Source organism: Nannospalax galili, unplaced genomic scaffold (genome assembly GCF_000622305.1).
Source record: "Nannospalax galili isolate Female #2095 unplaced genomic scaffold, S.galili_v1.0 scaffold440, whole genome shotgun sequence".
NCBI classification, from domain to species: Eukaryota; Metazoa; Chordata; class Mammalia; order Rodentia; family Spalacidae; genus Nannospalax; species Nannospalax galili.
In genome coordinates, this window is record NW_008347189.1 from 852,443 (window position 1) to 866,334 (window position 13,892).

The 13,892-nt window shown below is 40.6% G+C and overlaps 1 protein-coding gene across 1 annotated transcript in view; it reads left to right on the forward strand.

The window, feature by feature from the left end:
- The window catches only part of Fras1 (Fraser extracellular matrix complex subunit 1), a 442,676-nt gene that overhangs the window by 189,224 nt on the left and 239,560 nt on the right, over nucleotides 1–13,892 (forward strand). The window contains exons 7-11 of the mRNA XM_008843691.3: nucleotides 3,835–3,918; nucleotides 5,492–5,593; nucleotides 5,872–6,063; nucleotides 10,369–10,458; nucleotides 13,066–13,101. Coding sequence (XP_008841913.1) covers nucleotides 3,835–3,918; nucleotides 5,492–5,593; nucleotides 5,872–6,063; nucleotides 10,369–10,458; nucleotides 13,066–13,101 — 504 coding nt within the window. The remainder of the gene's footprint in view (nucleotides 1–3,834; nucleotides 3,919–5,491; nucleotides 5,594–5,871; nucleotides 6,064–10,368; nucleotides 10,459–13,065; nucleotides 13,102–13,892) is intronic.

The following is a 13,892-nucleotide window of genomic DNA, read 5'->3' on the forward strand; positions in this document are numbered from 1 at the left end:
ATTCACTCCTCATCAAATCTATAAAACTCATTCAAGGCTGGGTGTAGTTCAGTACTACAGATCTTACTTAGGATGCTTGAAGCTCTGGGTTCAATCTCCAGCACAAGAAAAACAAACAAAAGAAAAGAAAAGAAACAAAACAAAGTGAGTCATTCAAGTTTGTCTCTTTGGGTCTTCATTTCCTTATAAAGACTTCTGTGTCAATGAAAACTTAAATAAATTTACATGGTTCTCTTTTGTTTATTGTAGAGTGACCAGCTCTCAATAACATTTGGGGTCCGACATGAATAGATTGCATTTTTCCTCTCTTACAGCTCATTTTTCAGGGTTTTCTTCTCACATCATTTTTTTATTCTTGTTTAAGAAAAATCTTTCCACACCCACTGCCTGGAAACTGCAGGTATAGTGACCTGTCCTGTCTCTTTCTCCTCTTGGATCCATGGCCAGGTGCTAGGAAATGGCATATCCTTAGCCCAGAGCTCTGATAAGTATAGTTATACTGAGATCAGATCTTTGCCCATGTTCAGCCCACTTACATTCTGAACACAGGAAACAAGAACTGTCATCCCTGGTGTGCCCTGTTGCAAGGGCCTTTCCCATTTCTTTCTCTGATTGTGATTTTTATGTTTAAGCACCCAGTTTTATTTTTATCACTTTCTTTTCTAATTTTTATTTTTAAATTTTATTTATTATTTTTATTTTATGTGTATGAGTGTTATGCCTGCATGTAAGTAAGTGCATCCATGACATGCAATGCCCTCAGAAGACAGAAGAGGCTGGGTGCCGGGATTTGAATCTGGGGCTTCTGCAAGAACAGTCAGTGTTCTTAACTGCTGAGCCATCTCTCCAGCCCCCATTTATATCACTTTCTATACCTCTTTAACACATGCATTTCCCCCTCATTTTGTTGTGCTGTTGACGTTATGGATTCTGACTAAATGTAGAAAGAAAGATATTGTAAGAGGTGAGAATCCGATCTGGCACTCTGCCTGCTTCACATAGCAGTGTGTGAAGGCTGAACTCTGATCTGGGAAGGGTGAGAGTTAGTAGGAGATGATTTGTGCGTCTTTGCACAGCAAGAGAAGGGCACACAGTGTCTCATAGTTGGTGGAACTTGATGACAGTGGCGGGAACATGCCTGTCAGTTCTACTTTTTTGGTGGTAGAGTCTCCTTTCCGTCCATATCCTCCAAGGTTTTGTGGTAGGAAGGTATTCTGTCAAGAGCTGTCAGCTTTAATATACTATAAGCCTCATTATCACAAGTATTTTTATTTAAGGACAACCATAATTGAATATAGCCTTCCTGATAATTCAACCATCCCAAATGTAATCATATTAATCATATTTTCTAGTACTGAATCCTTGTGATTACTGAGGAGATCATGTTAGAACTGGGCTTCTTTCTGAAAAAGGTGGTTTCAGCTTTGTGTGCAATACAGGTCGACTAACTGCTCACCTCTGCCACTGCAGCACAAAAGCAGCCATGGCTGGTATGTGAGGGTAGGGGTGTCGTCATAATCCAGTAAAACAGTTTACAAAAATAGGTGGTAAGGGGGCTGGAGAGATGGCTCAACAGTTAAGAGCACTGACTATAATTGCAGAAGATCCAGGTTTGAATCCCGGCACCCATATGGTGGCTAACAACCATCAGTAACTCCAGTTCCAGAGTATCTGATGCCTTCTTCTGTCCTCCTTGGGCATTGCACAACACAGGTGCACTTACATACATGCAGGCAATACATGAATACACATAAAATAATAAATAAATAGGTGGTAAGATGGACAGAGTTCACAGTTCAGAATTTGTTGGTCCTAATTATGCCTTGTATTTGGGTGGATCTGTACACCTGAAAGCCAGAACAACATACAAAAGCCTTTGTTGTAGATGTGTCTATCCCATGTTGCTTAAGATAGACTGACACAAGGGGATGGCGGATTGGAGAGATGGCTCATTGGTTAAGAGCACTTGCTGCTTTTGTAGATAACATGAGTTTGGTTCCCAGCACCCACATTGAGCAACTTACAACTGCTTATAAGTCCAGCTCCAGGAAATTTGAAGCCCTCTTCTGGCTTCTGTGGGTACCAGCACACATATGTGCATGCACACACATAGACATGTACATATATGCATAAATAATAAAACAAATCTTTAAAAGAAGAGATATGGAGCTAGCTCTTCCTATTTAAGATTTGGGAACTGTTCAAGGCTTAGTTCTTTACTGCAGTAAAGTCACTCAACAGTGGGGGCTTCAGGTATGCCTCCGCTCTCCTTCTGCAACCAAAATTTCATTTCAGAATCCTGAAGTCAAGAAATGCTCAGTGATTTCACTGCCTAGTTGCCACATTCTATTGAGCATCAATCATCATAATACTCTGCATACAGAATAATAAAGAAATGATATCTCAAACAAGAAAATAGTTACTGGTTTAATTCCAGTGGTTCACGTATTGCAGTAAACTCATCAGATAGTGAAGCATGAATCCAGATGTTAATATGTAACTGGATTAAGTGACCATGGAAGCATCTGACTGGAACTTTCTATGGAAAGTTAAGGTCACATGACCCCTGCCCCTTCTGTCTCAGGTGTTCTGGACTTTGTTTTTTCCAAATGAGTATCAGAATAACTATGACAGTCAAGCCTATCTCTGCTTCTTATGGGAGGAAGTGGAAGTAGCTGTTCTGGAGGTTTCTATTGTCTGCATAGACCTACCACTTCTTAGTCTATTCTCACCCTTCACTTCCCTTTTATTAGTCCTCCTTCCTGCCATTGAAGACTGCTGCCGTAGTCAGGGGGAAGCGGACTCCTTGTCATTAAGAAGGACACTGTTGCTTTGAGAACTCTTGTAGGGCAACACAGATAAGTACCCTAATTTTCTGGCATAGGGGTTGTAGTTGTAGACCTGAGAATGTAGAGAAAGGGCAGTTGAGGTTGGTTCTTTAGGCATTTGATCTCTGTCATGTTTCTCTACACTGGCTTGTTCTCAGACTTCCAAAGGATAATTCATTCTTTGTCATGTTAAGGACTCCCCTAATGCACTTATATAAAATATGAGTTAATATAAAGATACGAAAATAGAGAAATAGCCAATCAAAGAAGGGGTACCTTTGTCTTCGAGTTTAGATGTAAGTCAAGAGGAGTACAGGTGTTCTTAAATGTTAATATGGTTGACACTTGAAAGTTGTTTTTAATTTTTTTATTTATTATTTTTATTTCTTGTGAATGAGTCTATTGCCTGTATGTAGGTAGGTGCAGCCCTGTCCTGCAGTGTTTTTGGAGGTCAGAAGAGGATATCAGATCCTCTGGAACCAGGGTTACTGATGGTTGTTAACTGCCATGTTGGTGATGGGAATTGAATCTCGCCTCTGCAAGAGCAGCCAATGCTTTTAACCACTGAGCCAACTGTCCAGCCCCAACACTGGAAAGTTTTATTTCAGCCATTTGCCATTGCTAGTCATTCATATAACCTTAGGCATGATTTCTCTATTTTTTACTATTCCATTTAAGGCTGGAATAAGATAGTCTACCACACAGAGTTATGACAAACACTTAGAATGGTGCCTGGCCAAAAAAAAATCATTGTTATTGTCGTTTTTGTTTTTATTTGTTCTTCATAGATGACACGACATACACAAACTTCCTAAGGTTCACACTGACCTTCTAAGTACTGATTCTCATCATATCCCTAGGTTACAAATAAGTGCTAAAGGATAGGAAATTGCTGGTAGGGATGCTTGAGTTGTGTGGTTGAGTTGGCTGTGAATTAGATTTTCCTACTGATGTAGATTTTATTAATACCTTTCTTTTGATGGGTTGTTCTTTCTTTGGATGTCAGGATGAAATTGTAGTCCGAGTCCCTGGAAAATGCTGCCCACAGTGCTCTGCCAGATCCTGCTCTGCAGCTGGCCACGTATACGAGGTAACCTTTGGTGTACACTGTGTGGGTGTTCTGACATATGTTCTCACACATCTGCCCCAGGCTTTCCAACCACCAAATCTCTCAACCTCCTTATCAGATTCATTGTGAAGATTAGTAACCCAGTACATAAATGGCTTTTTCTTTACACATAAAAAGCCTTTATGAAAAAAAATCAAGTTGAAAGAGATTAGAAATATTAAAGAATGTGCTGGCAAGCAGAAACTGGTTCATGAACATTGGGGAAACTTACTGTTCACATGCATACTGAGTAAAAAAGGGCTATCCATTGCTGACTGGCTGTTTACACTCAGCTTTTAAGCTTCGGGTCTGTCTTCCTCTTTGACTGGATTTTGTGCACTAATATCCAGGGACAGCCCTATCCCATCTTACCCTGGGAGTAAGCCTAGGGGTGGCAGGGGAGACTCGTCAGGTAGGTGAGAAGCTGGAGGTGGAGGAAACTACAAGCTTAGCAGTACTATTAAAGCAGTTTCTGCTATTGCATCGTTTCTGTACTAGGTACCAAGTAAAGAGGAGTTTGACAAACCAAACGAATGAACAAATGAATGAATGAATGAATGAATGAATGCTCTGTCTGGGAGTGCCCAGATGTATGAAAAGATCATATTATTCTAAAGCAGAAAACTTATTAAAAATAAACCCAGTTTCTTTTCTTGCCTACTAGCCACTCTAAGAAAGGCTAGACTATTTCGACATTGGGATTATGACTGTCAGTAGAGAATCTGGAATCAGCCTCTCGGCAATTCTAGATGGTTCTCTTGCAATCTGGATGAACTAACCAATGGGGAAAGGATGCAGGCATGTATTGTATACGTTCTCCAACACCGCAGCCTTCTATGCAGCCTCAATGATATTGTTGGACAGGCTTATGCTAGATTTCCTTCAAGAGGCTAATTTTATAACTATTAAAATGTGTGGCACTGCAAGTGTCAGACATTCCCCCTAAAATGACTAAAACAATATCATCATCACAGATGACAAGATGTCCTGAATAGGGAGTTGCAGGTTGGTCAGTTCAGGTCTCTGTTGTGGTCATGTGGGTGTTTGCCTTCTCTTGCCCCTTCATGCCCTCAGGTGACGTTGTTAGTGCCAGGTGCTCATTCCTATACACTCATTGCTACTAGCTGATAGAAGAAAGAAGTGGAAAAAATTCCTTTCTTTGATGTCCACTCTCTGAGCAAACCCAGAACAATGTCCATTCCCTAGGTACAAGGGAAGTTGAGAAAATGAGGCTATGTCAGAATCTTCTGGCAAAGAAGACCTATGGGATGCCCATAGTGGAGCCAGCCAACAGGGCATTCCTGTTCATCTCCGTGTTCCCAGGGCCTCTACATGCTGTGACCCTTGGCAGATTACTTCCATAGAATCCATTGAAAACCTATCCAGAGTTTCCTTTGGGTATTTATTGACTTTTTTCTTAGAGACCATTTCTACCTATATGATTTCACTTCTCAGGAGTACTTTTGATGTAATTGTGTTAAAAAGAAAATTGTAATGAGAAAGTATGTGCCTGTGTGTGCGGCGCTTGATGTGCCCTTCCTCCTTTCTTTCTCAGCATGGAGAGCAGTGGAAAGAAGATGCCTGTACCTTGTGCACATGTGACCAGGGAGAGGTCAGGTGTCACAAACAGGACTGCCCGCCACTGAGATGTGAAAAGGTATTTGAGAGCATGTAGTTCAATTTTCTAATCTTGATTCTGGGCCATTTAAGAAATGCATTTCTTAGTCTAGTGTGTCCTTTAAGAGAATCAAAAGTTTTATAACATGCAAAATGTTATACAAAGATATAGAAGGTCTGCTCCCTTGGCAGAAGGGTTAACTGTCCTCCTGGGTCAGGAGGGGTTGTGTTATACACTGTTGGTGTTTCTGTATTGGCTGAGATATTTCCACTGTCTCCTGATGACTGCCCTTACCCTACCCTTCCCTATTTTCCCAGGGTCAGAGTAGGGCCCGGCATCATGGGCAGTGCTGTGAAGAATGTGTGTCTCCTGTCCCAAGCTGCTCATCTAATGGAATCATGCGGTACCAGGATGAAATGTGGAAGGGCTCAGCTTGTGAGTTCTGCATGTGTGACCAGGGCCAAGTGACCTGCCAGATGGGACAGTGTGCCAAGGTGACCTGTGCCCGGGTAAGAAGCGAAGGCTTTTCCATTTGGGGTGTGGCAGCTCCTTCCAGCAAATTAGTGGCCCCAGAGCCTGTCTCTTCTCTCCTGGCAGCAGAGGAAATGCCAGGCTGATTGCTTACATTTGCAGGAGGCCCTTAGCACAGGGATTCTCTGATGTAAAGTGACTGTCACTGTTTGTTCAGACTAGCTTGGAACAGCATTTACCTTTCAGTACATCTGTTCAGATTGAAAGACCCTAGCTAGAGGCATGAAAGTGAAGGACATGACATGGGACATTAGCCTATCAGTCAGTGCAGCTGGACCTCATTACTAGTGGTCTGCCCAGCTCACTCTGGCTGTGACACAGGGGCCTGCAGGTCTGGCCAGGGCCTGAGTGCTGGTGCAGGCCCCACTGGCTGCACCTGTGTGCACATCGCCCATGGACCAGGAAAGAAAAGAAAATGGGTTTGTTTCTAAAGCGAGCAAGGGGGACCTCATAAACAATTAACTCTGTTGACCTCTGTTAACTTCTGCTATCTGTAAAATTTCTAGAAGCTTCTCATATAGCAGCTTCTGTCTGGACTATAAATGTATATTTTAAGAAAATTACTTCTTTTTTTCCTTTGAACTCAGTCTTGACCCATGACAAAACAAATTGCTTTTAAAGTCTTCTGCTTTGGGACGGCTGCACTGGGGCCGCTCCCATCCGCCCCACCAAGTTCCCTCAGGGTTGCAAACTTGAGGAGACAGGGAAGCTGGAGAGATCTGAAACATGAGGGTCAGTGAGGGCATCCTTTCTACCTCTCCCCCACTTTCCAGCTCCTCTGAGCACTGAGCCTAAGGACCAGCAAGCTTTCAAACAAGGCTGTCACTGACAGGGATATTTTTCATTTTCCTTCCTGCATCTTCGTCTTGGCAGAGCTGAAACATACTTAGGCAGAGAGGGTCTTCCTTTCTTGTAGATTTATTCACTCCCATACACCTTTTCATTTCTTTGTCCTTACGTGACAGGAGTCAGAATGGTCAGACAGAGATGAGAAGAAACTCATCTGGGGCCCTTTCTCTGTCTTGCAGGCTGGGGCGGGGCTTCCTTGCCTCTGTGGTCCACGCTGAGGATGCTGGGTTATTTTCCAAGGTTTTAATGCGTCTAATAGTTCAAGGTTGATGGAAAATGGGGAGATGGCCCTGGTCAGCTGGTTTCTTTAATCACTTATTCTCAGTTCCCTCACAGAATGTAGCCTAAGACATGCCCCCCTCTGGCAATGTCCTTCCACGTGCCTACTTTTCGGCTTGCTTTAGTCCTGGCACCTGACTGGTGGCATAAGCCAGGCCCTTCGTCTGTCCTCGAGGGAAGTGAGGAGACCTGCTGGAGCGGAGAGCGGCCACCCTGGGACACTGTCATCCTTTTCTATTTTCCATGTTTGCTTTTATGGATTGAGGTTCTAAAGCCCCCAGACAACTTTAATTTCTTCCAGATTATCTCCACATCCTCCAGTTTTTGTGTTAGTAGATTCTAACTGGAAATACTGCCAGTAGTAAAATTTCAACCAAAATTGAATCGTATGAAAAATAAAAACAAAACAAACTCTCCAGTCTTCTTTATATACCATACTTCAGAAATTAGCTTTGGTTAATGACCTTGTTAAATCCTGGATGTACTAATAGCTTCTTAATATCTCGTTTGCCTGTATCATAAAAAGATGAATAAGGCGCACCACGACCTTGAGAGTTCCCAGGATCTGGGGAAGTCAGAAATATAAACAGAAATTATTCTGCATGGAGGTTCCACAGGAACACTAAGGATTATGGAAATATGAGTTAAAAGCCTTCGTAGCTCCTGAGGGAAATGATTGTCTCTGAGGGGAGCTCCGAAGTGTGCTGTGGTAGTTTCATCCAGTTTCGCCCCACTGTCAGCTTCCTCTGTAAAATACCAAGGTCGTTTGATTTCTATCCATGGAGACCACGGGTGCATAGGTGTTAGTGTTTGAGCATCTACAGGAAGCTGCAGCCATGTAAACTACAGGAGCTATGCAGCCTCCCCATTAGGATTACTGGCGAATCAGTGAGCAGCAATGTTCTGAATAGCCTTGAAATCAACACGTAATTTTTCTTTGTTAAAAAAGGGAGAAAATGGAATTATCCTTGTCTTTGATGTATCCAATCAAATGATGTATCCAATCCCTAGACACTGAAACGTAAATTAATCAATGATAGAATAACACACTGTTGATGGATTTTATATTTCTGTGTTTTGTGTCTTTGAACACAAATTCAGATGGAGATATCAAATTATCTTTTTTTTTCTTAAAAGGACCTTGTATTCACATCTGATAATATGATGAGGGGATGGAGCTTGTAGCACATTGAGCAGGGAAGACATGCCCAAATGAGGTGCTTTCCCCTCCCCAGTGGCAAGAAATTATGTTGAATTCCAGAGTCTTTGTTCTCATGGGTATAGCTATTCAATGGGGAAGGTGTAGCAGATTTGATCCAATTTCTATAGGCAAATCCTCTTAAAAACATGAAGGAGTTTGTGTCACAATTCTGTTCTGTTCAAAGCAAAAGTCACATGCTAATTGATGAGGAAAAGTTGAGGACAGCCAGACTTCTATAAATAGTAAATCTGTTTAGACCTTCCTACCTCACCAAAACTGAATCCTTGTTCCAAGGAGCAAGGCTTTTTGGTACTTGCTGCTGTGTTTGAAGGCTCAGAACAGCCCTCTTCTCCCCTGCATGGGTTGTTGCAAGCACTCAAGAATCTCTCCTGCGTTTTGTCTTTAACAGAAGTACATACTCTGTCTTGTTTGAAAATATTGTTTTAAGCAACTTAGATTACATGCATATAAACTCTTCTATATGCTTTGAAAGCAAATTTCAATATGTTTCTCAGTGATGCCTTCACTGCCAGCTGATTCTTTGTGTTTGTGCAAAACAATTTATATGTAAATATGTCTGATCCCCACTACACCCACTGCTCTCTGTTGGCCTCTGATGGCAGTGATAGACAGTAATCTATATAACTCCCTTCTTTTTGAAATAACCTCTTAGACATCATAAAAATTGGAAGTTCATATTTTTATTGATATAATTTTGTGTTTTTTAGAAATTTATATTTTCTTTCATAAAAAAAATGTTCATTCTGGAAGATCTTGAAGAGTCAAGGAAGGTTGAAGAAAGCCTAAAAATCCATTCTTATTGCTATAACCCAAGGACAACTAATGCTTTTACATTGTATTTTTCTTTAATATTGTGTTTAAAATGCAAAATGTCATTATTTAATATGGTTATTTAACTTTACAGTATTATTTCTATTTAATATAGTTTCTATACTTTTAAATACAATGGACCATAAATTAAATATTAAATATTCAAAGAAACATTATCATTCATTAGAAATTAAATATATCTTTAAAAACTAGACATGCTTTAAGGAGTATTCTTTGTCCTCTAAGTATTATATGTTAGTGTATACATAGAAAAAATTGCAAGCTGAGTTTGTAATTTTAGCAGCAAATTCCCTGAAAGGTAGAACTGCAGTAGATTTTAAACTTTCAAAGCTGTAGAATTGAGAATTATTTAAATTTTTAAACAGCAAGCATTCATTATTTTATAATAAAACTAATTTTGAAATTATTAAATATTAAAGTGGTGAGACTTTGTAAACAAACATCAGTCTTCCAAACATGGTATTTCTCTTCTTCCTCTTATAATCAAGAAGAAAATTAGCTGTCAGTGGCTAACACTAAGAGTTGCAGAATGCTGAGTAAAAAGTAGTTTTCTATTGTTTAATTTATGACTTTGACTACATTTGTGCATAGAAGGATACATCTGATTTAGGATTCAGGGAAAAATGCTGATTTGATTTGCATGCTATTAATGACACAAAAGCCACAGATTCGAACCTTATATGTCTGAGATAATGTGATCTTCTCTGCAACTCATCTTTGCTGCACTCTAACATTAACCTTGTCCATCCTACTTACTCCTGTGAGCTGCTGGTCATGGGTAGGTAATTGTGGGATATGTGGGGGAGTAGAGCAAACACACCTTGTTATCATAACAGGGGAAGAAAAGCACTTGGGGGTGGACTAGAATAATGAGACTCTGCAAAAGAAGACAGTACAGTGTGTGTGTGTGTGTGTGTGTGTGTGTGGCGGCGGGGCGGGGGGGTAGGCGGGGGGAGGGGGGAGGGGATGAAGTAAGCAGTGGACCAAAGGGAAAGGTTTGCCAACTTCGCATTCCAGTCAGGAGCCCAGCTGCTTCCCAATTTAGCAATGCTACCTGGAGATGTTCATTTGATATGTACCACTGCAACTCTTATTTCTACAGGGTGAAGAATTAGTTCACTTAGAAGGAAAATGCTGCCCTGAATGCATTTCAAGGAATGGTTACTGTGTTTATGAACAGAAGGCAGAAATTGTGAGTATCAGGTTAATGACTAAAGACTATTAAAATTAATAGCTTAAAATTAGCTTAATAAGGGAAACTTTATTACCTCCTGGCTTTTTAAACCCATTCATTTGTTCAAAAAGCATTATTACATATGCACCTAAAATGTGCTAGGTACTGGGGATGGAGAAGTGAGTGTGACGGTGAGTCTGCTCTCAAGGTGGAGGGTATTTCTAGTGTTGGAAAACAGACACATACACACTGGTGCTGACAAGCACTTAAGTAACTGAACTTTGGTAGGAGATGGCTTTTTCTTTTAACATAAGATGAACAGAGAAGTCCTTCATGCAGAGAAATCTGGGGACATACCAGGAAGAGGAGCCACAAATGATACAGCTATGCTAAGGTGGACGTATGCTTGGCCTGTTCAGAAAACTGCAAGAGAGCAACTAAGTCTGGAACAAAGAGAATGGGAGAGAAAGGAGTTAAGAGATAAGGGCTAATAAGCAACCTAGAAGCCAGGATCTTTACCTTAGGCAGAACGGATTAAAAGGGGGAACTTATAGCCCTGCAGTGCCATGATTGGTCTTAGAAAGGATCACTTTGATTGCTACATAGGCCAAAACTCTGAACGGGATGAGAGTAAGGACTTTGTTAGGAGAGTTTTACAATCATCTAGATGAAGGGTGATGGTAGCTTGGTCTAGGGAGAAAGTAGTAATGACGAGGCTCTAGATTCACTTTGCAGATAGAAATGGGGAATTTTGGCTGATGAGATGGCCCAGTGGATAAAAGTATTTGCTATGCAAGCCTGACAACCAGAGTTCAATCCCCAGACCGTGTTCCAAAAATTGTCTTCTGACCACTACATAAGAACTATGGTACACACACACACACACACAATTAAAAATAAATAATGACAGGATTTTGATGGATTGGATGTGGGATGAAGCTCTACTTACTAGTTTCATTTCTCCCTGTGTTTGTGATTGTTTGTTAGATTACACCAGAGGGGGAAAAATTCCCTTAATCTCTTTAAGTTTGTCCTACATGCATACCTGAGTGTTCACCGCATGTGCATGTGGAAGCCAGAAGTCAACCTCTGGTATCATTCCTCAGATTCCTTTTTTAAAAAATATTTTATTTATTATTTTTACATGTGTGAGTGTATTGCCTGCATGTATGTCAGTGCACCCGTATCGTGCAATTAACTGGAGTTAAAGACAGTTCATAGCCACCATGTGAGTGCCGGGAATCCAACCCAGGTCCTCTGCAAGAGCTCTTAGTGCTCTTAACCACTGAGCCATCTCTCCAGCCCCCAGAGTCCTTATTTTTTGAGACTGGTTTTCTCAGTGGTCTGTAGCTCAAATAGGCCATACTGGCTGGCCAATGAGCCCCAGGTATTTGCCTGTCTCATTTCCCCAGTGTTAGGGCTGTAATCACATGCCTCCACATCTGACTTTTTTCACCTGGGTTATAGAGCTCAAACTCAGGTTCTTATGCTTATGTGGCAGACACTTTACCAACTGAGCTATCTCTGAAGCCCCCCTTTTGAAGCCCATATTTTCCATGTGGGTTTTGGGATGTTGAAAGATTCATTGTGTTCTTAAAAATATTCCAGTTGATCATAAATAAAGTGGTTTCATTGATCAATCAGAATGAGATTCTAAGAACTGGTACTAAGTGCTCTGCCTGGTGGACAGGTCCATCCATCTGTATATTGACTTCTGTATATTCTGAAAGGTAGCAGTATAAGATCAACAGGGCAGGCTGTAAGTTCAAATCCCTCCTCAGTCACATGCTAACTATGATCTTGGGCAAGTTGCCTGGTCCTCCTTATATAGTGTGAATAACAGTGTCACTTACTTCCTGGGCCTATTGAGATGATATAAGTAAAACACTTAGAACAGTTGGTGGCATATTTTTTAGCTGAAAACATTGATATTCTTAGAATGCTGTCATTATCTCGTGGATACTGCATAGTTTACTCATCCTCATTGTTTTAAGAACTTAGAAGATTAATGTCTCCCTCTAACTATTGAATTTATATTATTTTGATCTGGGTATCAGTCTTTCTACTTACTTTTTGAAAGTAAATTAAACCCAGTGGAATTAAAGAAAACCAAGTTGTTATTAATAAGTACAAATCTCCATACTGGTCTGGTGCATAAAAATTCAAAATTTGGATTTAGAAGTTTAGACTCCTTGACCACAAAGCCTTTAATACTGAGGGAAATGGAAGCTATGTGCTCAAGAATGAAGCAAGGGTAAGACTCAAGATTGGCTCTATAGGCCTAGATGACAGAATGCATAAAATCTGGTGGGGGCTATGGAGAGGTATAGATATGTGAGGGGTCTAAATACGATTAAGATGTATTGTATGAAATACACAAAAATTCAAAAATATATATTGAAAAAAAGAATAAGACTCAAAAATGTTTCTTCGGCATGCTGTCTTCACTTCATATTGATATTTTTTTTTCTTGTTTCTGATGTAGATAGATTTTATTTCTGTTCATAAAAAGTGAATGAAGCTGCATGCTACTTGGGGGAAAATGGATAACTCCTAATTGAAAAATAAGGAGATCAGCCTAATGGTGTTTTTACTGGTATCATAAATACATTTCTTTCTTCCTAGATGTCTTCAAATACAAGTAAAATTAAGCATATTCCAGTAAGTATGGATTTTTAACTCACCCATAGATCATTACAAAATTGTTTCAAGTAATGGTCTGCATGAACTACCATGGGGAACTTAGTGCCTTGGCATTTTTTAACAGCGACATTTGATGGCACCATGGTCAGGAACTAATCTTAATAATAGTTAGGACTTTTATCCACTGAGCTCTGGTTCTTTTTCTTGCTTTTCTATAGCTGATAATTATATTTCGCTAACTCTGAGCACCTCTACATGTCCTTTCCGCTTGCTCCTAAAGATTTTCTCCAGCCTAGAAAACGCAGTTTGGCTGTTGGTGGGGTTACATGTGTGGTACAGTGTTGAAGAAAGAACTCCTTAGGATGGTGAAGGATTCGTTTTAGACAGCTCTGAGCTTTTCTTCTGTCTAGGTTGTTTTGCAATACAATATTTTGTCTTTTTTTAGAGGAAAAATGCATGTTTATTCACACCAGCACATTTACAATTTTGGGTGTTAGTGAATAAAGATCTAGGAACCCAGGCTGCTGTAAAGTGGAAGAAAATCATCTTCATTTTCTTGACAACCTTCCTCTGTTTTCCTACATTTTCCATTCACTTTTTAAAAGTGTCCTGTGGGGGCTGGAGACATGACTCAGTGCTTAAGAGCACTGGCTGCTCTTGCAGAAGAGCCGGGTTCAATTCCCAGCACCCACCTGGCGACTGACTGACAACCAACTGTAACTCCAGTTCCAGGGGATCTGATGCCCTCTACTGACCTCTGTGGGCATTTCATGACACAAGTGCACTTACATACATGCAAATGCAGGCAC